We start from the raw sequence: 25,802 nt of genomic DNA, 5'->3' as shown, positions 1-25,802 counted from the left end.
TAGTCATAAATTACGACTTCATTCTCGAAATATTACAACTTTATTCTCAAAATATGACTTTTTTAATAGTATGACTTTATTATTGTAATATTATGACTTTATTCTCAAAAAATGATCAAAAGATTTTTTTTTCCCTTCAGTCTGTCCCTAATACTCCATCATAATTCTGCAATCTAAGCTAACGACGAGTGAGTTCCATTAGTGTCAAATGTAATCAGTGACACGTGTGCGTCTCCTGCTGAAACATGACCAAATGGCTGCTGTTATTACACCTCTGTACCTGCACATTCACTGTAACTGATTAGATCTCGTGTCGACACACAAGCACATGCACACTGACTCCTTTGTTGCACTTGTCTGTTGTATATCTTAGTAGTAGTAGTAGTATTAGTAGTAGTTTCATTAGATTAAAAAAATAAAACTGTAGTAGTAGAAGTATGTCCTGCTGAAAAACAGGTACAAATAAAAGTTATTTGTTTTATTACTACATATATGTTGAATTATGTTATGCCATATCTTTCCAGTTCCATTAAACTGACCAAGTAACAATCTACTCATATGAAATTGTACTTTTCTCTGTGGCTCCGCCCTGATGCTGCTTAATCACTCCTTAATGAGAAACACCTGTCCTGGCAGCCAAAGTGCTTATAAGCTGCTGACACAGCATCTCAGAACCACTCTGAGTGGGAGAGTGTGTGGGGGTTGTGTTATGTGTTATGTGTCTGCTTACTTTAACGTTTCACTCATTGAGTCAGTGGTGGAGTGTTACGGATTGTAACACCACTAAAGTGCAGGGAACATGTACTCATTTTTTTCTGTCCCTTTCTTTTTCTACTTGATCGTCTCGCTATTTTGATGTGTTTCCACAGGGAAAGCACAGGTGGAACTGAAAACATTAACGTCGACTCTGTTCAGTCCATCTAAGTTAAAATGACCTGCGGGCCAGTGAACTTCTTGTCTGGTCAGGACTTTTTCTTTTTTTTAAAGTCCTGGGCAGTACAAGTACAAGTGAAGTAGCATGGGCCCTGAAGCTGAGTAAGCTCAAGGGAATTTAACTGTCTTTAATTTGATTATTTACACCTGTGATTTTCCCTCAATGACCTGTCCACATGGCTGCTGTGCAAAAGGCCCGTTATCAAATAAACCATTGTTTACATCCACACAAATCGTGAAGTTTCTGCTGAAATAGAATACAACAGGGAATAACCTTTTACATGGCTATCAGAATAAAACATGTGAGTGCATTTAAATTTAATTTAAATCCAACATCCAATTTTTTTTGAATCCCTGAAGTTAAAAGTAACTTCTGTTACAGTGCTGCCCTCTAGTGGTTCTGATGAAACACTGCACTGGGGTTGAGTGATAGTTAATATTCCTTTTTTTTTTTTTTTTACCAAAACCAATATATCCAACTGCTAGAAATTCATTCAGGAATATTGTCTTTTTCTTTGTTACCACACACTGCAACACACACATTAGTGAGATTATGTTGCTAATCCTAACTTTTAAAGCACAGTCACTCCCAAGCATAAGAAATTAATCCCTAGAAAACTTCTGTAGCGTCTATTATTGTAGGTCCACAAACTGTCTGAGGAAAAATGAGAATAATATGTCATTTAAAATGAATTGTTATTGTCCTCTCACAACCCATCTGCATTACCGTAATGATCCACCATGGGGCAGCAGCTCTCACTATGAGAACTCCAACATAGTTGACAGGACAATTACAGAACAAATTATTCTTAAGATTACAACCATGTCTCACACAAACCTTAACGTAATTGTAACTGAAATGACCACACAGTAATTGTACAACAGTTTCTTTGTACATGTTGTCATTTATTAAATATCAACATATTAAATAAAAATGACATTTGACCTTACATTTAAAAAAAAAAAACAACAACAAAAAACTCAACCATCTGCATTTTACTTTGGATGTTTTTGTTTGTTTTTCTTCTCTAAAATGTCAGAGTTCAGCTCAGCTGCTACATAAAGTACTCACTGACGTGTAAGAAGCTGGCATTGAAAACAGTCATGTCAGTGCATCGTCGTTTTTAAAAAAAAAAGCCTGAGAAAGGTCATGGCACACGTGTGTGAGATTCATACATGTAAAGATCAGTCTGTGCATGTTACACGTGAGGAAAACGGCTGAGTCAAGCACACGGAAGGGAAAAGGAGTGAAGGACAAAACACTGTCTGAGTAAAATAACTGTGCGACGTGAACCACAGCTGAGACAGTTCGTATTCGTTTTCTCAAAAAAAAATTTTTTTTTATCTCATTTGTTGAAATCCTCTTCACGTCCTGATAGCCTTCAAAAGTAAAAGTCTGGGGGACATGACGTAGGCTAAAAAGTTATCAGCACTTCAAATCTGTACGTATGCTGGTATAGAAGTAGGATTTTTGTGAAGAGACAAACGGTGCGACGAAACTGAAAGAGGTGATAGTCGAGTTTAGCCAACGATCAAGGAACTCAAGTAACTAAAATGTCAGGTGCATCTGCAGCAGAATGTTTGTGTTCTTATATGTCGTGGAGAAATATGGATGGAAGTAAAAGCAAAGCTTCAGGCAGTGAGAGCTTTTAAGAGAGGGCAGATTATGTGTAAGAGCCTGTGGAGCTCAACCAATGTGAATATTTTCTGGTTTCCTTGCTCTATATCAAATAGAATGTTTGGTTTTAGTGACAAAACAAGACATTTAAGAACATCATCATAATTTTCAGGTTTGAAAAACACCGATGACCAAACCATTACTCGATTCATCGAGAAAACGATCCACGGATTCATCCATTGTGAAAATAATCGCTGGCTGCAGCCCTGAATTGATGCCAAATCTTTTGGCCCATATATTTATGTGCATCTGATAAAAGATAACTACTTAATGCTGACATAATAATAATAAAAAATGTGCTTAACACCAGTAACTAGTTATTGAATAACACTTATGGTCCGTCTCTCCAAGGTACAATTTATGTCGGCACTATAGTGGAGTCATACACAGTATTTTCAATAAAAATAATGTATATGTAAGTAAATATTTAAAACGTGAAACAGGTCATCGGAAAGCAAAAAAATAAATAAACATAGGGATTGAAAACACTTAGTGACATAGCAACAGGTTTCTGGCTGATTCATTATTAAAAAATGGCAAATATCTGCCTGATTAATCACTCTAACCTCTGGTGGTTTGCTGTTGCAACATTCTCCACACTCCTACAGATTTTCTTTTGTTCCCCTGACAACTGTATTTAGTTAAGACTGTCTTTAAGTGAAGAGAATTTCAACAAACAACACAATGAAGTGTTTTCCCAAACAAACTATGAACTCAAGCTTTGAGATACAGTGAATCCCAGAAATCCTTTAAATGTTACTGTTTGACTGAAGGCACAGATTGTGTTCCATTAAAAAGTCTGTCGTTTAAAATCAAACTCCAAACACATGATGGTCTGACGACATGAAAAACAACGACTCTCGCTGTATAAATCGTTAGTAGTGGGCGACTAAAAAGTGTTCGTCACAGTCTTCTTTGTTTGTGTGAGATTTAAAACTTTCTCTCAGTGGTTTTTTAAAAATGTTTATCCTGAGTAAGTCTTTCACTCAGCTGCTCCAGAGTCAAATCACGAGGAATCTCATTCCTCTCGGTCCAACAGATTCTCTGGCGTCTTTATAACTCTGGCGGTCCAAGCCTGTGTGTGTCCACGATGCGTCGCTGCATCAGAGGCTCAGAGGAGCAGCGGCGTGTGTTCGCCCGCCGGCTCCATGCGCTTGGTGAGCTGCCGCACTCGGGCCATGAGGCGGTTGGGCAGAGGGGGGAAGTGGTGGCTCGGGTCCAGGACGTTGGTCTTGCGGCGCTCGCGCTCCTGCATCCACATGAGGTACGGGCTGGGCGGGAAGAACGGCCGAGAGCGCTCGCGGTACAGTTGCAGGACGATGCCGCACACGCCAAGCACCACCCACACTGTGATCAGGATGTAGTCTGGGTGAAGGAAGGAAGGAAGGAAGAAAGAAAGAAATCAGCCCAAGGCCACACCCACAACAATACTACTACATTTGTATTTAAAAGTAAGAGAAGAACGATCTCTGTCCAGATGAGCATTTTAGGTCCCATTCAGAGTTAATCTGTGTTCATACTAATACACATGCAAATGTATATCACATGACCATTCAGGTACACCGGCGTATATGTACTTTTAATTTTAACTGGAAGAGTAAAAGGGACCACATAGCACCAGTTCTGGCCTTCTTCCATTGGCTTCCTGTCCAACTTAGGATCAATTTTAAACTTTTAAATGGACTAGCTCCACCTTATTTATGTATTTAAGACCCACCTCCTGTCTTTGGCTTCTTGGTTGTGGTTGGGTCGATCACGCGGAATGAGAGAATGAACGTGTTATTGTGCACGTCATTCTTTTCTCTCTTTGAAGGTTGTTTTAATCCATTTAAGACATTGTGCAATCAAGCCTGTAAAGCACGTTGGTCAACTATGGTTGTTTTAAAACATGCTGCTACATAAGTAAATTTGACATTGACATGAGAACAATCGTGATTTTCTTTTTTATATTAGACTGACGATTGTTTTTTGAGATGATTGTATTTAAACCTGTATTTACTTAAGTACTCAGGCGTCATCTGATCACAGAAAATGCATTTTAACGCCAGGTGTTAAGTCTCTGTTTTGGGGGCTTAAAAAAAAACACACTGGCGTAGTGTGCACGGTATCTGAGTATTTGGAGTCTATTTTGATGTTTAACATCTTAAAGTTTACGTTACTGGTCTCAGGCGTGAACTCACCGATGGTTTGGAACGGCACGTCCGTGAACATGGCGCTGAAGTTGCTGTTGAGCAGGCGTTTGAGGATGTTCAGTGTGATGTAGGAGAGGCTGGTGTACATGTAGGCGTTGACGGCCAGAATCACCGCGTAAGCGCCGACAATGCCACACGTGCAGATGTTACCCTGAAAGCATTTGAAAAAGTAGAATCAGAGATTTAGTTCAATCACAACTGATTTATAAGAACATATAAAAATAGGTTTGCATGTCTGTTTTCTATTCTTAATACATTAGAATGGAAATAAGTAAATTGAATGCTAAAAGAAAAAAATAGCACTAAAATGCTAAATTGAAGTAAAGGAGCAGTTTAACATTTTTAAGAGATAGGCTGGCTCGCTTTCATGCCGTCACATGAGGAAAAACTCTCTTGGCAGCAGACGGCAAAGCTCAGTGAGCACGAGGAATCACTTAGCTGAGAAATGTAAAAACAAGGATTTGTGACTATTTCCTGGGCAGATACTGGCATTTTGGCATCATAAAAAGACAACTTAATATTTGTTTAAGTTCTGTTAGTTTACACTTTTATGAAATGGTGTGCTTTAAAGAGAAGCGAAGGTCAGCAGCCCCTCTAGTTCAATACATATCCTGGACAGTAAATCTGTTGCCAACAATATTGAACTTATAACAACAATAATAATAATGAAAAACATATATACTACTACATAAAGATACCAGGGTGTAATATTTAGGAGGGCTAATTGGTGGAAATTGCATCTACTTTCCAAAATAGTTGTATAATTGTACAAAAAGTACTGTTTGGTTTTGCATCGCCATATTTCTATAGAAGCCCGATGAAAGGAACATGCATTGATAGAAGAAGCGTTTACCCACATTAGGTCACTTTAACCTCTGAAAGGGACCTAATGACAAATAAAGGTAGACTGAGTGGGAACGTGTGAAAGAGTGTTTACATCCTTTCTGGTGTGTAAAGGCCGCCCTGGTTCTCTGACACGCTTGAAAAAAGGTGTTGCATTCTACAGTTACAGTATGTTTGTATAATGAAACTTAAATGTGACGCTGTGGTGAGGAGGTGTAAGTGTAAAAAGCCGTTACCTCTCTGGGCCAACGCACAAAGAAGAGTGGCACAATGATCATGATGCAGCAGAACGTCACCCAGAAAACGACATCCGATTGTCTGAAGACATCAAGGTCACCTGGAAGAAGTAGCACAGCACATGGTATACAGCTGTGTTAAAAGAACTTTACCGTGATTTAACGTGGAAAAAAACAATAGTGACTTCTGTTTGGGGAACACGCAGAATTTCGTTTTCTCACCCAGAGGAGTGAAGAAGACGGTGGAGGCGATGAGAAAGCCGAGCATCAGGCCGACCACGACGATGCAGGCCATGACCGAACCAAAACGCCACCAGCTCATCACCAGGAGAACCCCGCCCACCACGCCGATCACTGCCGACACAGCCAGGCGAACTGTGGAGGGATGGAAGCAGACATTGTTTTTATTTCATTGCTGCAACTGTCTGTTATTATACTTCCGCTTTAGTAGTGTAAACAGTGAGAAGTAGACAAAAAGAACTCACGATCATAGTTCAGCTCTGTGGTCCTTGTGATCAGCACAAAGAAGAAAAACGCTGCAAAGCTAAAGCCCATGCAGAACAGCTCTGTGGGACAAACAGGAGCATGAGATATTAAAGAGATAAAGGCTGCAAATATGTGTTTGTTTAATAACTAAAACAAGATGTTTCAGCTTCTTTAATGTAAACATGTTCCACTTTCTTTGTTTCATTTTAACATTTTAAGGACCAAACAACTAATCGATTCATCAGGAAAATAATCAACATATTAATTGTGAAAATAATCATTAGTCGCGCCATGTACCCTTTAAATGCAGCTGCTGGAACTGGATGGAACCACATGTTCCGGAATAAAGAGGTTATGCACTTGATCTAACGTCTCACTCTGGCATTTATTAGAGAACTACTGGCAGCATCAAAGTCATGGGTTGGAGTTTGGAACAAATACATTTAAGCTTCGCATGCAAGATCACATGAGAGGACCATGCTCAAGACCAGTAATAATTTTCCTTTTTAAATGCATAAAGAAACAGAGAAGCACACACTGGACTAAATAAAATGTCATACTGTATGTATGTTGGAGAGCCAGAGCTTTGCTTCGTTTCTATGAGAAAGTTTACATTTACAAACATGACCTTGTATCTCACTGGCCTTTTCCTCATGCTCCTGAAGTGAAATGTGACTAAACAAAAACAGTTCTTCGTTCAACAAAGTTTGGGTTTGATTCCCAGACCTCAAGAGAAAAAAAAAAAAAAGACGTAATGATTTATAGCTCCAAACAAAAAAGGCTGACCTGACGCCAGGATGGAACCAGAAGTAGAGAGAAAAAAATGAATATGTCCCAGCTGTACTAAAAACCACTTTGCTGTTAGTGGAATTTTCACCCATAACTTACATTTCACAAAAATGTATGTAAGTGTTATTAACTGCAATACTGATAAGATTAAAATACATATACATTATTTAAAACAACACTCCTTACCACATTTGAAGAATCGGTGTCCAAAAAAGCAGACAAACAGGCCCACCAAGCCAGTGATGGTGAAAAACACTTTTGTTGATACCTTTCCTAAGAAAAAAAAAAAAAGAAATAGTAATAATAATAATAATAATAATATAAATCAAACTGATCAACTGTTTTCAGAACAATGCAGCTCAAGTTTCAACCTGATGTAAGAACTAGATCAGGCAATGCAGGTCTAGTTCAGTTTTACATGAATCACTGATTCTGCAGCGACAGATTGTCTTATCGGCTTTAGCTCAAATCATCAAGGTTAATGTGTTTTTCATCTGTTTTGACAGCAATGCAAAATCATTTCTGGAGCCATTCATTATCTGGCAGTTAGCATAGCTGTTAACAGTGCTAAATATGCAATAATATGATATTAAAAATCCAAGGTATAGCCATTAGATTTAGTGGCTTTAGGTGCTCACCCAGAGTTTGACAGCCATCCAGGGTGGAAGCAAAGCTACAGGCATAGGTGTGAACAGGGACGTAGGGGGCTGAAGTGTTCCACAGTGGGTCTCTGACAATGACCGAGTAAATGATGCCCTGGCCGGGGATGGAGTTGAACACCGCCATGCTCATATCTGATGACGACAGTGTCATGACCTGCAGGGAGACAGTGTGACGGGCTGTGTGTCAGCTGACCCTACTTGTCAATAAGAAAAACAGATTTCCGCGGTTTAATCACGTGTGCGTTTATGCTGCTTACATGTTTGCCATTCTCCATCATACCACTGATGTCAGCCACGGCCTGAATGCCACTGAACAGGCTGCGCTCTGATAGGTCATTCTCGGGCAGGAAGTACTGGTAGATGTCGTACTGCAGACGCCAGCGTGTGTTGGCTCCTGTGGATTCATCGCAGAGTGGAGGAGAATTGCCTCTGATGGAGAACAAGGACAGAAGGGACAGTCAGGAGAACTCAAACTTCACCTTGTGTTCACCTCCTTCTGTGACTGCTTTTGTCTGAGGCTCTTTTCCTACTCAGCGAGACAGTGAGCCTTTCACTCACTGTACGTCAGCAGTGAGTGAAAGGCTCACTGTCTCGCTCATATGCACTTAACTCACTAAACAAAGAAATCTAAGTGAGATGACAATGGTCCGTGACTCTTCGTCTGAGCTGTTTACCGGAAACTGCCCCACTATAGTGAACAAGTGTCTCTACAAAACTGAATATGATGAGTTCGTGCACAGCAAATGGAAACAATCGAAAGGATATCATGTGGTTCTTATGAGGCGCATAAGAACCAGTGGTTTGTTGATGCACAGTGAAGTGTTCCACTTTGATCAATGTGGTACTGACTTCAAACAGGATATGAATGTAGTTGGTGTAGTGAAGTAGTGAAGCTACTTTGAGAGACATGAGAAACGAAATCAAAGCTGAGTTTCTTTCAGAAACTAGAGAAAAAGAAGTTAATTGCTCTTAAAAAACTCAAGAGCCTCCACAGAATTTAAGGCAGAGAAGGTGTATACACTCAGAAAGGCCTTTTCCAAACTTTTAAAAACTACCCAGCATAAATCAGCATAAAGAATGTTTCTGTAACATCATCTGATACTAAAAATATTATTGTGGCCACAAAGAAATCGTCTCACAAGACAATAGAGACAAACAGTGATAAAGAGCTGAAAGCTATAAACAAAATGTATACAAAATGTATAACATATTCCCACAAGTGAAGGAGGCATTTCATTATGTATTATTCCTGAGCAAAATACTGTTTCCACTGGAGTGAATTCAATGATATTGGTAAAATATGTGATTGTCCTGCTATATGACATCTATACTGTCAGGCCAAGTTCATTCGAGACATGCTTGAGCATTACATATACATGTTCTAGGAGTTTAACTCATTTAATTCAGCTTGCTAAGCTAAGATTGCTAAGACCAACTTTCAGTCACATCATTCCAATCCAAATGCCAATGATTTGACAGACATACAGTAAAAACAACACAGCTGGACTTTTGCACAGCATTGTTTGTTTACAGTCTTCCTCCAGCTAAACAGGCCTAACAGGAAGTTGGGTAATGCCATGTGGTGCATTACCTCGCATATCCTGTGTTTGCAGGGGCAAAACGAATCGTGGTCTCATAGAGGTTGTAGTGAATGTTGAGATTTGGATCGACATCCAGGTTGGACTCCATGTTGCAAGCCCCAGGCACTGGGTCTACAAGCAGGTGAAAGAGTGTGTTTATCATCAGCGGTGTCAGTGGAGGACGACAAGAAGAAAGAGAAGACAGCATGTTCGTTTCACCACACAAGGAAGAGGGCAGCCATGTGGGTGTAACCGACTTCAGACAGAAAAATATCAGGCCTTGCAGAAAGCATTCACGCACAACATGCATCATCCCTGTTCATGATTTTTCACGCACGTGAACTTTTTCTTAAATCAGACATGGCATTAACATCCCTCCAGACTGATCTGACCCCCTGCTTTAAGTGCAGGTCTAAATGGTCACAATCCATCCTAAATGCGTCCTCAGATCTGAATGCAAAAACAACATTTGGAAGTGGGTTGGTGGTTTAAGGTGGTTTTTTTGGTGGTTGCCAATTCCTAAACTGAAGTAGTTTACCAGTATTCTTAACAATACTCAACGGGCAGGCAAATCCAGATACAATATCATTTTATTCGAGCTGTGAATAGTTGTACCTAGATTATTTCGATCAGTTCACTCAGGATAGATGTTGAAGGCGACATAGACCGGAAGCTCCAGTTAACGCTGCTTTTGTGTGTGTATCTGCGTCATTACCTCGTTTATGAAACCCTAAAATTTCAGAATACAGTTCAGCCACAGCTGAGAAAATAGGGTTTTATTGTTTTCCTGGGCTCTGCAAAGCGGGAAAAGCACTTCCGTTTGCTGATGATGTCATCAGTAAACCTCACCACTCCTCTCACCGCGTAGCTCCTCCTAGTCCGGGCATATCCGGTTGCGTACATTCAACCGCAGAAGAAGATGTCAGAGCATCCACCGTGCCAGAGGGAGAGCTGCGTATCTGAGAGCTGACGTGCTAATTACGTCACTCCCAGGTACCTGGCCAATCACAGGACAGTGGGAAAGCTCTCGTTGGCTGGCCAATCACAACACAGTCTGCGTTCTGGCGGTGTGATTTTGGTCTGAAACAGCGTGGCTGACGGGAGTGTCAGTGAAGAGATATTTTGATCGGCTCGTTTGCAGCTCGTTTTCACCATGGAAACAAGTTAATATATGTAAGTAGACCTTTAATACCAGGTCTAGACAGGGCCTAAAACTCACCAGTGCTAGAGAGAGGTAGAATGACCCCGATGCTTGCCACAGTGTCACTGTTGGGTGAAGACAGGAACAGTGAGAGGGATATTTGGGCCGGCAGCAGAGACGAGAGCAGGCCAGAGTCCACTGCTGTCATAGAGAGATCTTGACTTGGCATCTGAAACACACACATAACAAATATAGAGCAAAGGTTTGTCAGCAGGCAAAGCACAAACAGAGCACATGTGAACTTGTCTTTATGACCAGGATCACTTAACAAACAGATAATTGTTAATCGATCCAGTGCAGCAGCTGTACTCTGCAAGACCTCACCACATACTAATGTGTTAGTGTGCTGATCAGTATCTTGTATGTTTCTGCAACGCTGTCAATCAAAAACTGGTTCTGCTTCAAAATTAAGACAAAGTAAAGATTTAGCACAGATCAAGCAGCTATGATTAGCATTAAAACTCTGTTCTCTCACCATTTCACAACACACTCGGGTCTTTGTTCCATGGATTACTGTGTTAGTGACCCACACAACACGCCTCACACTGAGGACTGTGGTTCATTGCAGTCTACATCCTCCACAGACTGTGACCTTTCTGACAGTGACAGTCTCTATTTATTCTATCTCTGAGGACGGTGGTGACCTGAAGGTTAATTAAATATTTCTGGTTGTTTCTGGAAATTCACTCAAAGAATTTAGAAGAGACTCTCTCTCGGAAGCTCTCACAATCTTCTTTTAAACAAATTATTTTTGTTTCCCAAGAAGTACTTGTTATTGGCAGAGCAGTTGAAACACAAAGGTTCAGCAAAAGCTTGACTACAAAGGATAAGTTTAGTATCTTTCTTATTCTCAACAAAGACCAAAACAATCAATGAACAGCTCAAACTAACAAGTAACAGTAACCCTGATATTTAAAATGTTCCAATCCAATCCAATTTTATTAAAAAACTTTTGAAAACAAGTGTTGTACAGTAACAACATGGGTTTGGAAAAAGCCGGTACAGTAATATTAAAATTCATGTGACATGTAAAACACAAGTTAAAAAAAGATAAAAAAAAGCCAATTATTTACTTTTTGTTCTTATTTTGTTGCATTAAAGAGCTCTTCTTATGACAAAAAAATGTATATTATTGCACAAGCTGGAATTTAACCCAATGTGTTCTTAATGTTTGTTTGTGCCAGTAGTAGTAGAGTCAAACACGGAAGTGTGTTAAATAGTTCTGAACCCAGTACACATGAATAGAAAGTTTATAATACATTTTTTTAATTTCCGACAGGTCGAAAAGCTGTGTGTGTGTGTGTATGCACACAGGAAATAAAGGAGGTCGATAGAGAGGAGTTCTTCCTGGCTAAGATCTCATAGATCTTGCAACAAAGTCAGAATGGAGATATATAGTCTTGACTCCACTGCACATACAATAACTCTGTTGTGTCACACTCATCTTGTTCAGAGTGGATAGTGCCACCATTCACTGTAGTCACAACTAAATGAATCCAACATGACACAGAGCAATCACAAGAGTGTAAAGATGGTAGTTATTAGTCACCACCAGGTACAGCAGTGATTCATCACACAAGACAAGCTTTTGTATTTCCTTTTTAAAATACAGAGCAGTAGATCTGACTTTAAAAAAATCCTATGGTGTTCAGAAATAGTTGACATAACGTGCCAGTCACCATAGACAACAACGATCTTGTATTAATTCTCTTGTGAGAGTGAATAAAGGGGGAAGTTAGACAGATAACGCTAACAATCTCAGGAAAGTGAAGCATTTTGAGTGCGTGTTCACTCTTAAATAAACCTGTCTGCGCACATACTTTTTTTCAATGAGAATTTCTTGTTTCCATGGTGAGAGTGATCTGCTCCATGTCAGAGGCATTTGTTTTTTTGTTTCTTCTTCATGTCTCCTTCATGCTTCATTTCTTTTTACCACAGAAAAAAAGCTTTCGGTCACATGATTTTTTTGTTTTCTTCTCTGCTATTTCAATCAGAAGAGAAAAGTAAGGCAAAACTAAACAGGTCTAGGTGGCTTGGACCTAATGTGTTCCCTGAGACTGCTGAGACCATGGCCAGAGGGTTGTTTCCCTCTTGGTTGCCCCTGTCTGCTGCTCAAGACCAGTAAACTCTACATCAGCTGACTGCCACTGCTCTCATAAGGGTCAGACGACTCAGCTCACAAAGCCTCATTCATCCATTGGGCTTAAACCAACTCAAAAAGCAATCTGTAAGACCACAACATGCATGACTGATAGAGGCAGCTACACAAACGGTTATCTCAGCTGTTGATATCGGCACTCTCATCACTGCTTAACAAAGGTTTATCTACAACCTGTATGTTCACAATCAGTACAATCAGTACAATTCATCACCCACCCCTTGAACAAATACTTACCTAATCGAAAGACTTAATCTCAAAAAAAAACAAAAAAACAAAAGAAGTCCTGTAGGCCAGAGAATCTCATTTGATTAAATGACCTAACAAATCAATGTAGGCATTAGAAATGTGCTAGACTGTGGTGAAATCACATAATTATCACTTTAACTCCACTGTATCCCGCTACTAAACACCCTTCTAATATTAATGTCAGTTAGTTGTGACCTAAAAAAAAAAGAAATACATTTTTAATCAGAAGATACGATTCTGATATCTGTATCCTACATCTGAGTCTACAAGCAGCAGTTCACCATGACTCAACTTTTGTTTACATCATAAGCTGCTTTCTTTTTTAGCCCCAAGTAAATTCTTTGAAAAAGTTTGAGTCAAATGGCTTCAAAACAGCTGCTGAGGGTTTTGTAAAAGGAAATTGACAGATGTCATCTGAAACCACACACATATCGGACAACACCAGCTGTCAATCACACTGGTGTCCGCTCATATGTGCCATTCTTAATCTTCTTTCTTCCTTTAAATGGGATGAACTTTTAGAGGATCATTTAGAACCATAATAATACTATTACTCTCTGAAATCACTCTAATATATTAGTGCTCCTGAACAGAGCAGCAGTCACTGCTGAAAAGAGTAAATTAAGTATTACTGCCATCCATCAGTTCATTGCTGTAGCGGTAGTGAGGAAAGTGAGCACTTTCTCACCCTGTTGTAGGAGAGAGTGACGTTGTGGTGCTGTGTGTGAAACTGCAGAGTGATGAAAGCGACCTCCGGAGGAATCCCGGACACCATGGCCTGCACCGTCTCATTCTGGGAGATGTTCACGTTTTGGAACATTCCCGGCAGGAAAACTACCCGGTCTGTGAATGAGAGAGAGAAAACATTGCAGTAACTTGATTGGAACTTGCAGCACATACAGCTAAACAAATCAGCTAATACCCCCGTGTCTCGCTACCTCCACAACAAGCTCAGTCAGTGCCATAAAATCTTTGAGATAATAACAGAGTAATATGATCATCAGCAGTTTATTAAATCAATTATTATGAAACAACCAATTAAAATAACTTCTGATCCAATATTCTAAATTTAACTGCAGCGCAGGCAGGTCAAATGACAAGCCAGTATATATAATACCGTTTATAGAATATTTCTCTCCCTCTCACATGATCTTTTCAACTGTTGCCCAGCCTGTGGATGTGGATTTTATTAAGTTAAACAGATTACATTTCTTTAGAAGTCTTTAACATGGCAAGATACGGCATTAGCCCTGGTGAAGGTATGCACGCATCCAGTGCCATTCTAGAAACACTGTTTCTTGAAAGAAATTACAAAACTACAATATTAAAATCAGTAAAACATTCATGATTCTGAATTACAACACAATCTTCAGATGTAATGTGAAAATCATTGCCCCGACAGTTAACGCAAAACTTTCAATGATAATCTACTTTCGTCAAAGCTATTATTCTTTACTGTTGGATATAAAAGAGAAAATGATTCATTAACTATGGATTAATTCATTAATAGGGATTAACTTTCTCTTTAAAAGTGGAAAGTGTACAAAAGCCCTGACCTGTTGCACCATGAGGGCCTCAAATGATCTATGCTCAAACAGCAATAACACAAGAGTTCAATCAGGACAGATAAATAAACACAAAGGCAAATATTCACAGCACTCTCAGGGCATGAATTAGTCACTTGGCCTGATCAGCTTTTAGCCTTTTAGACATCGATGTGACACTGCACTTTCCTCGCCGTTTATCTCTTAGTGTTCACCCAGATTTATTTGTGTTTATTATCTTGTAGTCGTGACAAGCACAGCACAGAACTTTCACAACATGACCTATGGACCCCATCTAAAATACCTACCGCTCATTTTTACTTTTACTTCTCACCAAATCACGTTTACATGGTTCACACTTCACTGTAGTATAGTATTTGTCTGAAGACTTACATTTCTTTTACATGTTCTGCACTGATGGGATCACATGAATGGTATGTCATACTAACAGAATGAGTTTCAAATCTTACAGCTGAGGAACTAATGCAAAAGATGTGTTGATGGTGACACACGTGCTGGCCAACCCATGCACTTTGTTTGCTGGTCATTCTCTGAAACTGGAATTATGTCCCACTTCATTATTTAGACATGCACATGATTTTCACATATATGTTTATTACAGTACTGTTCAAAAGTCTTAGGCCCCCATTAGATTTGTTGTTTTGGCAATGCTATAGAGACCACAATTATCGGTCACTTTATGGGAACATACTTAAACAATTTCCTTTGGGATAATAAAAGTATTCTGATTCTGATTGACTTTCGAGCAATAGCATGAGCCAGCACGTCAGGTTTATTCATAAAGTGTGAGTTGACAGCTTGTTAATATAAGACAAATAGAAAAACAACAAAGCTGATGGTGACCTAAGACTATTGCATGCACAGTATACTGTATTTATGGTTATGTTGGAGTGACATACTTGTGCTCAAGTGATATGTAGTTATGTCCCTTGAAGTAGTACTTTTATGCTGCTTCCTTTATGTGAATATGTGCTCTTGCATATATCCTCTGAAATGACGTCAGTCAACTTTTATCTGTCATCTTTTAATGTTTCCTCTGTCGCCCTGCCATGGACACAAACAAGCTTGTGTGTCTAAATCAGGCATATTTACTGCTAATATCCCTATTTATATATATATGTGGAGAGAGAGAGAAGGGTACTACTCAGTGCAATGTGATTATGACCACAGAGAAGAAGAGGACAGACTCATCCATTCAATTATTGTTGACACTTCTTGAAAGATTGCATCACAAAGCGTCACAGTTCTGTGTTCCCAAAATGTGTCCTTTTTCTGAGGCTATCCCAACCTTTCACACAGTCAATAAGGAGTGGAAACAGTCAATATGTGTAGTGAAATAGCAAATAATTGTACAAAGACATAGATCATTAGTTACATCTGCTTTAAATCTGGAAGCTGAAGGTAACACTGCAGCAAATATCGTGTTATCACCTCACCTGGCTCTTGTCACTGCTCACTATATAATCTTATGTAAAATATGTTATAATATAATGTATGTAATATGCAAGTCATGTATTTGATTTATTTTATCTTGCACATTAAACTAAATTATTATTTGTTTTACAACACTAAATGTCTGTTTCCCTTCACGTGATTACAAATCCAGATGTTAAACTGACGCTCATCATGTCTGACTGACTTTCAGCGCAATGTTTGCGTAAAGTTGTGATGCTGTTGAGATTGACAGAAGCTGTTTGCTGTGGTGTTTCATCCATGTTGCAGTGCTTTGAGTTGTCTCCGCCACCGTAGTAATGGGTTTTTTGATATTCATACATGTACATACTTGACGCTAGCTAGCTAAAATGGAAATAAAACATTTAGCTACACAAAGCGGCTCGAGACACAGTGATTTGACAGCGCACATTAACTTGAGTGCAAAAGAGAGGATTTTTTTCCATTTCCTATTGAACAACACGCTATAACACCTCATATCCATATGTTTTATAGACTAAAGCATACAAATGACAAGTTAAAAAGGGTTAAGTTCGAGATTTAGCAACTCACTTTCCACTTGAGCGTTAACTTCACATATCGAGTGAAGCAGCAGCAGCAGCAGCAGCAGCGGAGACCAAGTCCAAAGAGACATTTTCCTCTTTTCTTCGTTTATTCTACCAGAAGACGCTTCACGCTGTCGGTCACAGAACTCATTGATAACCTGACATTCTCTTGTGTTTGGACACAAATTCCTGCAAAGAAAAGAGCGGCATGCTGACAGAGCGGAGCCAGCGCTTGCGACACAGAACGATTTCAGTCCGACATCGACTGCAGAACGACGCTGGCGCTGCCGCGAGAATCACGCCGTGTCTCGCGACGGTTCCTTCTCCTGTCCTGTCCTGACAGCCGCCCTCACCAGTATTTCCCAAACTTTTCATATGGGGGGGACCAACATAAATCGTGACCAGATTAAATTAATCGATTAGTGACTGTTATGATGACACATTTTGTATCTCCACGTTTGTGGACCTCTTTGCCAGCTTCTGCTCTCATTGCAGTCACAAGTTACTTTAAAGTAGTACAAAAACACTGCTGAATTTTGTCAGATTTACAGAGAGAATAGTTGGCTATTAAAATAAACAATAAAATGTGAGCAGGATACTTCACATACTTCAAATTATGACTCTTAACTGTTTCTATTCCTGCTTTATAGTTGCTGTGGACAATATACTAACATGGAGTAGTGAAAGTGAGAAAAAAAGCACTTGCACAGGCTGCCCAAGAAAACAAGGGAGTCTGTGATGTGAAACACATCTGAAATCAAATCCCACCCAGTAGCGACAATTTTATTTTTATGGATTTATTTTACCTCAAGCCCTTCTTTTACTCATTCACACTTTGCAGGCACCACAGTTCCATGCATGCTGGCAAAACAAGCAAACACAAGTACCAACAATAATTTAAAAAAAAGAAAGAAAGAAAAACGTGTGCACACTGCTTCTATCTGAATCACCAGACAGGAATGCAACACTGTAGCATAATGCAGTATTATGCAGTCAGGGAATGGGGAAGATCTTTGTTGTAGAGTCTTTAGGGAAAAGGAGAAGTGGTTTGTGGCAACAGAATGTACATAACTGTACCCAATAGTGGCAGCAGATGGATGGGGAAGGGGGCTGGGCAGTGATCTGGGCTCTAACTTTTCCTTAAGCTGACATCGGCGCTGGTCAGCAACGGTGACAGAGATGTGCTCTCTGAAGCGTCTTCTCTCTTCAGAACAAGGAAAGCCTCACGACTGATTCCCAGCAGCTCACGAAGTCCAGTGTTCTCTAGCTAAAACACAGACACAGAACCTGAATCATGATTGAACAGTACCAACAATACTTCAGAATGTCTCATAACTAGTGCATTAGTGGATCCCACAAGCTTTGTGTAGGTTTGGACTCACATAGAGTACATGTAAAATTACTTCTCAGTGACGGGGGAAAAAACAAAACAAAACACTAAATACAACTGCTTGCATCTGTAAATATGCATGTCCTCAAGTTTAATCTAATGGCTCAAATTGTCACATGAAATGTGTGGCTTGTAATGTCAACCCACAGGTTAGCATTCAGGTTCAGTTTAATAAATGTATTTGTATCAAGGAGAGTGTACATAGTACATCTCAGTAAAAGAAAATATAGCTACTGGCTAATTTCCATCTATAGTCCCCTTAGGTCTCTGAAGTTTTTTTGCGTACTTCTGTTGTGGTTTTGGTCTTCCATCTTTAGTGTTGCCATTTTCTCTCAGTTGTCAGAGTGTACTCTGTCCAACCACTACATTACAGACAGACAAAGATAGCAACTAGCCTGTGAAATATGTCGATGGGTCTTTACCATCCTCCTTGATAAAACTAGTATTGTGTATGCACTTCATATTCACGAGTCATACATCCTTTCTGAAAATGACTGAATACTCCAAGTATGAAATGCAAGCTACATCCGTGAAAGTCAGACAAAGAGGAACTTGCACATATTGTATCTAGTATTGTACATTCAGCAAAAAAACATTTCCATGATTATTAATCCAATGTAGAAATCGATTTCCATAACTTTTATTCTTCACTTCATTTATTTATTTTTGATAGCTAGGCTCGTGTTTTTGGATTTGTTAGCCGTGACTGTGCAGTAGGTCTAAACATTTGCTTTTACCTCTAGCTGTTTAATCCTCTCCTCATCTTCACATATCCGCCCCTCGTCCACCTCTATTGCCTTCCTCATCACGGAGGCCATCTCATTGATCTTGTCTATGTGTGCTTGCATTTCCTAAAAAGGGTAAAGAGTAAAACATCAATATAAGACAAAAGACCAGAAGTGCGTCTGACTTGTACACAAAAACATGCAGTTGAAATGTTGTGTTTATTTACAGTTCAATTAGAAAGTTGAGAGAAAACTGCTCTGGTAGTATATGGTAACAATAATTTACAAAACTCTAAGTCACCAATAGCAAAAGCTGGTCTTGACTAACCGTGGTGTGCTGCTCCTTCAGCTGGCTTACAATAGTGGGGTCTTCCCTCTTGCTGGTCATAAGAAGCCTGAAGACCTGCTCCCTGTATTTGGTCATGATGAGCTCTAATGCAGACTGATGTTCTTCCAACGATGTCCGTAATTCTGCAGAAAGAGTGAATCAAGGTTTGGTTTTGACATTTTTTGGAGTCTGTTAAGAAAAAATTTCTCTGATTCTCCAGTTTTCTTTCCGAAATCCAAAAACACACAGATTTGGGTTTAGACATTGGACACTCTAAATTGACCGTAGGTATGAGTGTGAGAGTGGATGGTTGTTTGTCTCTATGTGGCCCTGCGATGGACTGGTGAACTGTCCAGGGTGTACCCCGCATGTCACCCTATATCAGCTGGGATTGGCACCAGCGCCCCCCTGTGACCCTCGATGTAGAGGGCAAAGCAGTAGAAGAATGAATGAATGAATGAATGAATGAATGTTAACAAACAAATGTAATGCTTGATGACAGATGAAATGTATAGTTAAACTTCTACCCATAGAGTAACAACTCTCACTCACTAAACTGTTCATGTTACAAAAAAAAAAAAAAATCAGCAACATGAAACCAAAGTCCATGTGCAGACCTTTATTTTCCTGCTGGAGCTCTCTGATTTGACGATTTTCTTGTTGGATTCCAAGTACCAGACTGGATCGAGGCCGATGTCGCGCAACTTGGTTCAGTGCATCAATCTCCTCCTGGTACTGTAAACAAGGAATAAACAAACTAAATCCAGTGAACAGGCGAAAGTGTTTAATGTTTTACATTTTTTTCAACAGGTTTCACTCCATTTATTGCCAGTTTTTTGGTTGTTTTTTTTATTACAGCATCTACAAAATAAACAACCACATCTAATCAGAAGCAAGCATCGTATGACACCCTACCTGTTTCATGGCCTCCACTCGCTTATTGAGGGATGTCGTCTGTTCGATTAACATCTCAGCAGCATTGTCATGGTTACGAAGCCTTTCCACTAATGATTTGGCATCTGCCAAGACGTTCTCCAAGGTACAGTTCATGCCTGAGAAAAGGTAACTCATTATTATGAGGATCTATGTAGGTTAATTGACAACAGTGCTCTAGATTTAGTCAAGAGGGGTGGACTCCTTGTGCAATAATTATAAACTCAACCTTCAGACCAAACAATTAACTGCATTATAAATGCAATGTTTCATTGTATGTCATAAAGTTATCTTATCTTTCTCAGAAAAGTCATTTTCTGACCTCAGATAGGCTAAGGAGTCATACTAAAATAAATCAGTAAAGCAAAAAAAAAAATTAACCATAATAGCTCAGAACAATGTATTATAAACTATATAATGCGTTTTACTTATAAACTTACGTAAAACACAGAGAACTGACCAAAGATACAATGAACGCGTATATGCTAATTGGGTACATTGCTAATCTAGACACACCTTATGACAGCTGCAGTGTTAAGCTGGCATTACTGTGTTGTAGGTGACATAACCAGTAACTGTAGGTCAGGACTTGTGTTCGCGATAGCAAGTGTAAAGGCAAATACACACTTCAATTCAGTTAACCAACATGAAGTAACGTTCTAACAAGTCTAAGCTAACTTTGTTGGTGATCACTAACCACATTCAAAGTCATATAAGGCATATCGTTAAATGCATGGTGGTCTAACAACTCAAGTGCCATGCAAAATGTTTGAATAAAAGGAAACTGATTAAAGAATGAAAAGCGTTACCTGGAGAACTCAAAGTGCAAGACATGAGGATTTAGTTAGCCCGCTGCTTCCTGTTGATGTTTGGCAGCTAGCATTAGCTAAAGACTAACATTAGTCCTCTCCGAGGTTAATAAATGAGCTCTTTTCACTTTTAAAGCATTTTAAGAATTGAACAGGTTAACTAATTTTGTTGAACGCTCTTCTTGTTCGTTGTAAAGACGGGTTTGAGCTGCTACAACTGTTGACAGCTTATCTAAGCAGTGGAAAGTAGAAACAAAGCTTCCAAATACCGTCAAATTCTGCGAGAGTTTATGCTGGCAGGACATTCTCGCGACAACGATAGCGAGATTTGGTTAAAACACAGAAAATATGGCGGACAGGGTAACGCAGCTCCAAGACGCTGTCAATTCGGTAATGATTTTTTGCTGTATTTAAAACATTAGCGCAGTATATTGACCAGGGACGTAATAAATAAACCATGAGTGTTTATATCATTTGAAGGTAGTATGTACTGTGAAGCAGTATGTCCTATATGTATCACTATTAACCCGCTAACGTGATACATCACTGGGGAGCTAACGATAGGGGCCTGTTTCATGAAACAAGTTCACTTTCAGGTTACGTTGCACAGTACTGAGCACTTTCAAACTATCCAACTCTGCATAATATTGTGTTCAGCTTGCAGATCAGTTTTGTAATGCCATCGGGGTCCTGCAACAATGTGCGCCTCCTGCATCCTTCAGTAACATCCAGACAGCCATCAACAAGGATCAGCCCGCAAACCCAACGGAAGGTGTGTTATTATTCTTTCTTTTAAAGCTATGATGTAGTGTTAATCTAATTTGCCAGAAACAACAAACACTTAAATCTTGTAAATTGTACTGTTTGGTGTCACAATCTGCAACAACATGGTTTTTATCAGCACTGAAAAGCAACATTACAAAAAAAACATCTAAAAGATCTAATTTATTGCTGAACTGAAATCACAAATGTTTGTGACTTCAGCCATCCCAGTAGAGGAACAATCACAGAGAATGTGTTATTGATCAGTTGACCGCTAAAAAAATGAAAAAAAATCAGCGTTTACATATTACTCCATTAAATCAGAACATAGCTAAATATTTTTCTCCCAAACATATAATTATATAATTTATGGTATGTTCATGCATTCTCTTTATTTTTTTTTTATTGTTGCGTTTATACACATCAGTTATCTTCTCCTAACTTTCTCTGTAATGCTTGTCTTTAGAGTTTCTCTAACTGTACTGTTAAAAGTTCCACTTTTTCCCCGCTTTACCTGTTGCTAGATAAGGATACGATAAGATGTAGGTTGTCACCTTTAGCCCTTTTTTGAGTGACACTTAAGTTAGTCCTTGTGCCCTGCATTTTGGTTTGACTCAAAATTTTGAATTTGCTGCCCAGAATATGCCCAACTGTTTGCGGCCCTGATCGCCAGAACAGCAAAAGACGTGGATGTACTAATTGACTCTCTGCCCAGTGAGGAGTCCACGGCAGCTCTGCAGGTCAGTTTTCACACAAACATGTTTGAATCTCAAATTATCCTTCAAATGTCATTGGCTGTCCAATACAGCAATTTCACCTGTAATGTTTGATCTATGTGAACGTGTACTCTCAGTAAAGCCCCTTTTCCACCAGCATGGCACGATATGGATATTTTGAGTTTCCATTAGTGATAGTATCTGGTACTTTTTTTAGTACGCGCTCTGGCAAGGTTCCAAGTGAGCTGAGGCGATACTATGCGGGATGTCGTTAGGCTGCCAGCCACTGATTGGTCAGAGTGCCGCCACAGGAAGAGGCGTGAGAGCTACGTCCAACACAAGAATCAATCCGAACAATGCCGAACTGTAGATCAGTTAAAAAGACTTAAATATCCTGAAAATGTGGGTTAATCTCCAACAATTACCAGGACTGTATGTCTAATGTCTAAAATCTCATCACTTAACAGAGGAGTCTGGTGTATTTAGCGACAGCACTGCTGAAAGCCTGGGATTTCTACCGTTGTGTTTCAGTCCAATCTTTTTGATTAACTGATTCTAATGATTCAGTGCACTGAAAACACCTGTTTTACAAGTCACCAGTTTGTGTGTGTGATGTGTCAAATGAAGTCACGGCAGTTTCATGCAGCCGTGCAGTGATGACTCCGCCCACTTTGAGGAGGAACTATATTGTAATGGTAACACAACTAAATCGTGTAGAAGTGAAGCGAGCCAGGGCGAGGCGAGCTAGGACCATTTAGTGGAAACATAACTTTGGATCGACTGTTTAAAATACCCAAAAGCATTTACATGACCAGAGGAACAAACCAATTTCCAGTGTTCTGTCAGTAGAGGGAGCCATATGAGCATTTGGACAGTTTCTCTCTGCATTGATGGCTCTAGCTCTGCGAACCAGTGTGATGTTTTAGTCTATTTTTGATGGATGGATGGAAACCTAGATCCTACACATGCCATCCTGAACTGAAAACGATTTCAGAGAAAGGTATAATTAGCATTGGTATGAGCTTATTATTTGGGTCTGTGTGGCACAGGAAATATAGAGACAGAGGTATTCATACAGCACATCTATGTGCAGAGCATTTCCTATCACTCATCTTTCATACCCATTCACATGCACAGCTGTCAGGAGCAACGTGTAGACTAGTGGTGCCGGGAATTGAACCCACAACCTTTAAGTTGAAAGACAACTTGCTCTACCCCTGAATGAAACCACATAATGCCACATAAGTTCAAGAAATGCATGGGTTTCCTGCATGAGATGTTCGTTCCAGCTGAACCAAAATTATGTCAGGGCTTTATAAAGAAATATGTGGCCTTGTTTATTAGAAAATGAAATATACATTTTAAAAGCATTGGTTATTCATTGACAAAAACAGCTTATTGTAAATGATTATGTGACTGTGATCTCCCATCAGGCAGCCAGTCTCCGACAGCTGGAAGAGGAGAACCACGAGGCAGCAGCTCGCCTGGAGGAAGTGGTTTACCGTGGTGATATGTTGCTGGAGAAGATCCAGAGTGCTCTGGCTGACATAGCCCAATCTCAACTCCGCACACGCAATGGTGCCCTAAGTCAGCCATCGGCGGCTGAATCCTGACCCACACCATGCACAAAACATAGGACTCTATTTTGTACCATCAGAGAATAAACTGCTAGCCTGAAAATATTCAAACCCATACTAAAAGTGTCTGAATACATGTTTAAATGTGTAGGAGATTCTTACCAGACTGGTGTGGATGAGATGAGGTTTGAATATTCACAAAAACTAAACTTTTTTTTTTGGTCCCATTTAAGTAATTTGGTGTAGAAAAAGTAAGGCCTGTTACACAATGGATGCATGTGCTGTGTGTCACGGCTGTAACATGTCTCTCTTTTTATTTAGGAACACTTAACCTCTTTATTTTTTTTTTATGCAAGTGGCGGGCCTCTGGCAGCAAAAAATTACAGTGAAAATGATCTTTCTTCACAATTTTGCCATCTTTATGTTTCATACATCCCAAAAACAACAGGTCCTGTTTCAAAGTAAAAGCACTCCACATATTAGTTTTGTTTCCATTAAAAACAATTCAACAAAGTTTTATTATGAAACATGCAGCATTGACTGATGTGTTTTCATGCCAGGGAGTCTTTGCTTTTATGTAGGTACAGAGGAGTATTTGGAGTCTTTAACATTTTCAAAGGCAAATTCTGTTTAGAACATAGCGGAAGCTGCACTGAAGCCCTGCAGCAGTTGAGCTTGAGACATGCACTCGGTGTAAAATATTGTTTCATCCTACTTCCTCATGCTCTAATTTTGTATGTTTTATGGAAAGTATATGCTGTAAATGACGTTTTAATATGTTTTGGATGAAATTGTCCTAATTTGAGTTGCTGCTGCTCTCAATAGTGACATAACTGTTTTCTGCTTTATTTAAATAAAACTTTGGGCACATCATTATTGTAAACAATTTATTTTCAGTTCAAGCTCTTTTCTCAGTTTTGTAAGCGATAGTAATGATATTTCAATTGGTTTCATATGAAAGATACAAATAGTGTGTAATGGGAGATGACAGACTGTTGTTAAAACAGGAAATATTGTATGCATTTATTTATAATCAAGTCCTAGATGTTTTTGAGAACATAAAAACAACACCTGTACATTGACTATTGATGTAAATGTTGTCACCGGTAACAAATGTGGGTAGAGTGTTCCCACAGATGTGCTGCTGCCTTGGCTTCATGGTCTGGGGGGGTTTCGAGAGTGAACTTTGCAAAGTACAGGCTGCAGGCCAGAGAGCCCATAGCACAAATCTAAATATAGTTGCAGTGTCACACAGCTCAGTGAGTGCCATCGATGTGAGAAAATGGAAAAATATAAAAACAGCCTTGTCTATGAGACACCACACCCAAAAGTGTCAGCAGGCTACACCCACGTTCTTTGCCTGTTGACACTGTGGCTTTAACAGTAAAAGCACTTCAAATCTACAGCAGAGAAACTTAACCCACCAACCTTTGCTGCTTTTCACCACTTCTTATTTTTTTCTCAGAAGTATATTAATTTGTCACTGCATCCACAAAGATCTCTACACAAGGAAACTCCCAATAAGTTTAACACATTACGGAGAAGCCTTGCTGGGATTATTGATGGGAACAAGTAATTATCACTCAGTGTGCAATATAAGTGCAATATTCTAATCTGAAAAATTCATTTAAAATTATGAATTATGAATACTTCATTTAAAGTATTCAGAATCACACCCACAGTGATCTTAAACTGTTTCACAAAAGGTTTATAGCTTGATTATTGCATTATTTAAATAGCTTTGGTCTGTGTCTGTGTCACTGTCGTGATTTTACATTTATCACAGTTTGGGCCCTCTGTACTGCGGCCATTTTGATGGGACACATCAAATAGTCAAATTTATGATTTGCCTATTTTGCTTCCTTGGTTTCAGGGTGTATTTCAGGGCTCGTTCAATGTCACACTGTCCTGTCTTACATTAAATGAACAAACCCATCGTTCATACAGTATGGTCAGTAACACCTGTCCTTATTGTCAAAATGGCTTCTGTGCC

At 39.4% G+C, this 25,802-nt stretch overlaps 3 protein-coding genes across 3 annotated transcripts; 1 reads left to right on the top strand and 2 right to left on the bottom strand.

Moving 5' to 3' along the window:
- Positions 1-2,062: 2,062 nt before the first annotated feature.
- On the bottom strand, positions 2,063-17,285 carry tm7sf3 (transmembrane 7 superfamily member 3). The gene is made up of 12 exons (XM_044021557.1): positions 16,577-17,285; positions 13,696-13,850; positions 10,619-10,769; positions 9,411-9,531; positions 8,077-8,248; positions 7,796-7,973; positions 7,344-7,430; positions 6,368-6,448; positions 6,105-6,257; positions 5,883-5,983; positions 4,792-4,954; positions 2,063-3,976 (listed from the first exon to the last, which is right to left on the bottom strand). The coding sequence occupies exons 1-12, from the start codon at positions 16,656-16,658 to the stop codon at positions 3,723-3,725; spliced, it is 1,698 nt and encodes a 565-aa protein (XP_043877492.1). The 5' UTR covers positions 16,659-17,285; the 3' UTR covers positions 2,063-3,722.
- A 65-nt stretch (positions 17,286-17,350) lies between these two features.
- Positions 17,351-21,049, bottom strand: fgfr1op2 (FGFR1 oncogene partner 2). The gene is made up of 6 exons (XM_044021558.1): positions 20,755-21,049; positions 19,928-20,064; positions 19,630-19,747; positions 19,013-19,155; positions 18,697-18,810; positions 17,351-17,836 (listed from the first exon to the last, which is right to left on the bottom strand). Exons 1-6 carry the CDS (start codon positions 20,777-20,779, stop codon positions 17,699-17,701), a joined length of 675 nt encoding a protein of 224 aa, XP_043877493.1. The 5' UTR covers positions 20,780-21,049; the 3' UTR covers positions 17,351-17,698.
- Positions 21,050-21,057: 8 nt separating this feature from the next.
- med21 (mediator complex subunit 21) lies at positions 21,058-24,682 on the top strand. The gene is made up of 4 exons (XM_044021559.1): positions 21,058-21,144; positions 21,412-21,526; positions 22,156-22,256; positions 23,666-24,682. Exons 1-4 carry the CDS (start codon positions 21,103-21,105, stop codon positions 23,843-23,845), a joined length of 438 nt encoding a protein of 145 aa, XP_043877494.1. The 5' UTR covers positions 21,058-21,102; the 3' UTR covers positions 23,846-24,682.
- The last annotated feature ends 1,120 nt before the right edge of the window (positions 24,683-25,802 follow it).

The sequence above is a fragment of the Solea senegalensis genome, linkage group LG3 (genome assembly GCF_019176455.1).
Source record: "Solea senegalensis isolate Sse05_10M linkage group LG3, IFAPA_SoseM_1, whole genome shotgun sequence".
In the NCBI taxonomy this organism is placed as follows: Eukaryota; Metazoa; Chordata; class Actinopteri; order Pleuronectiformes; family Soleidae; genus Solea; species Solea senegalensis.
This window is presented reverse-complemented; position numbering and strand designations above follow the sequence as displayed.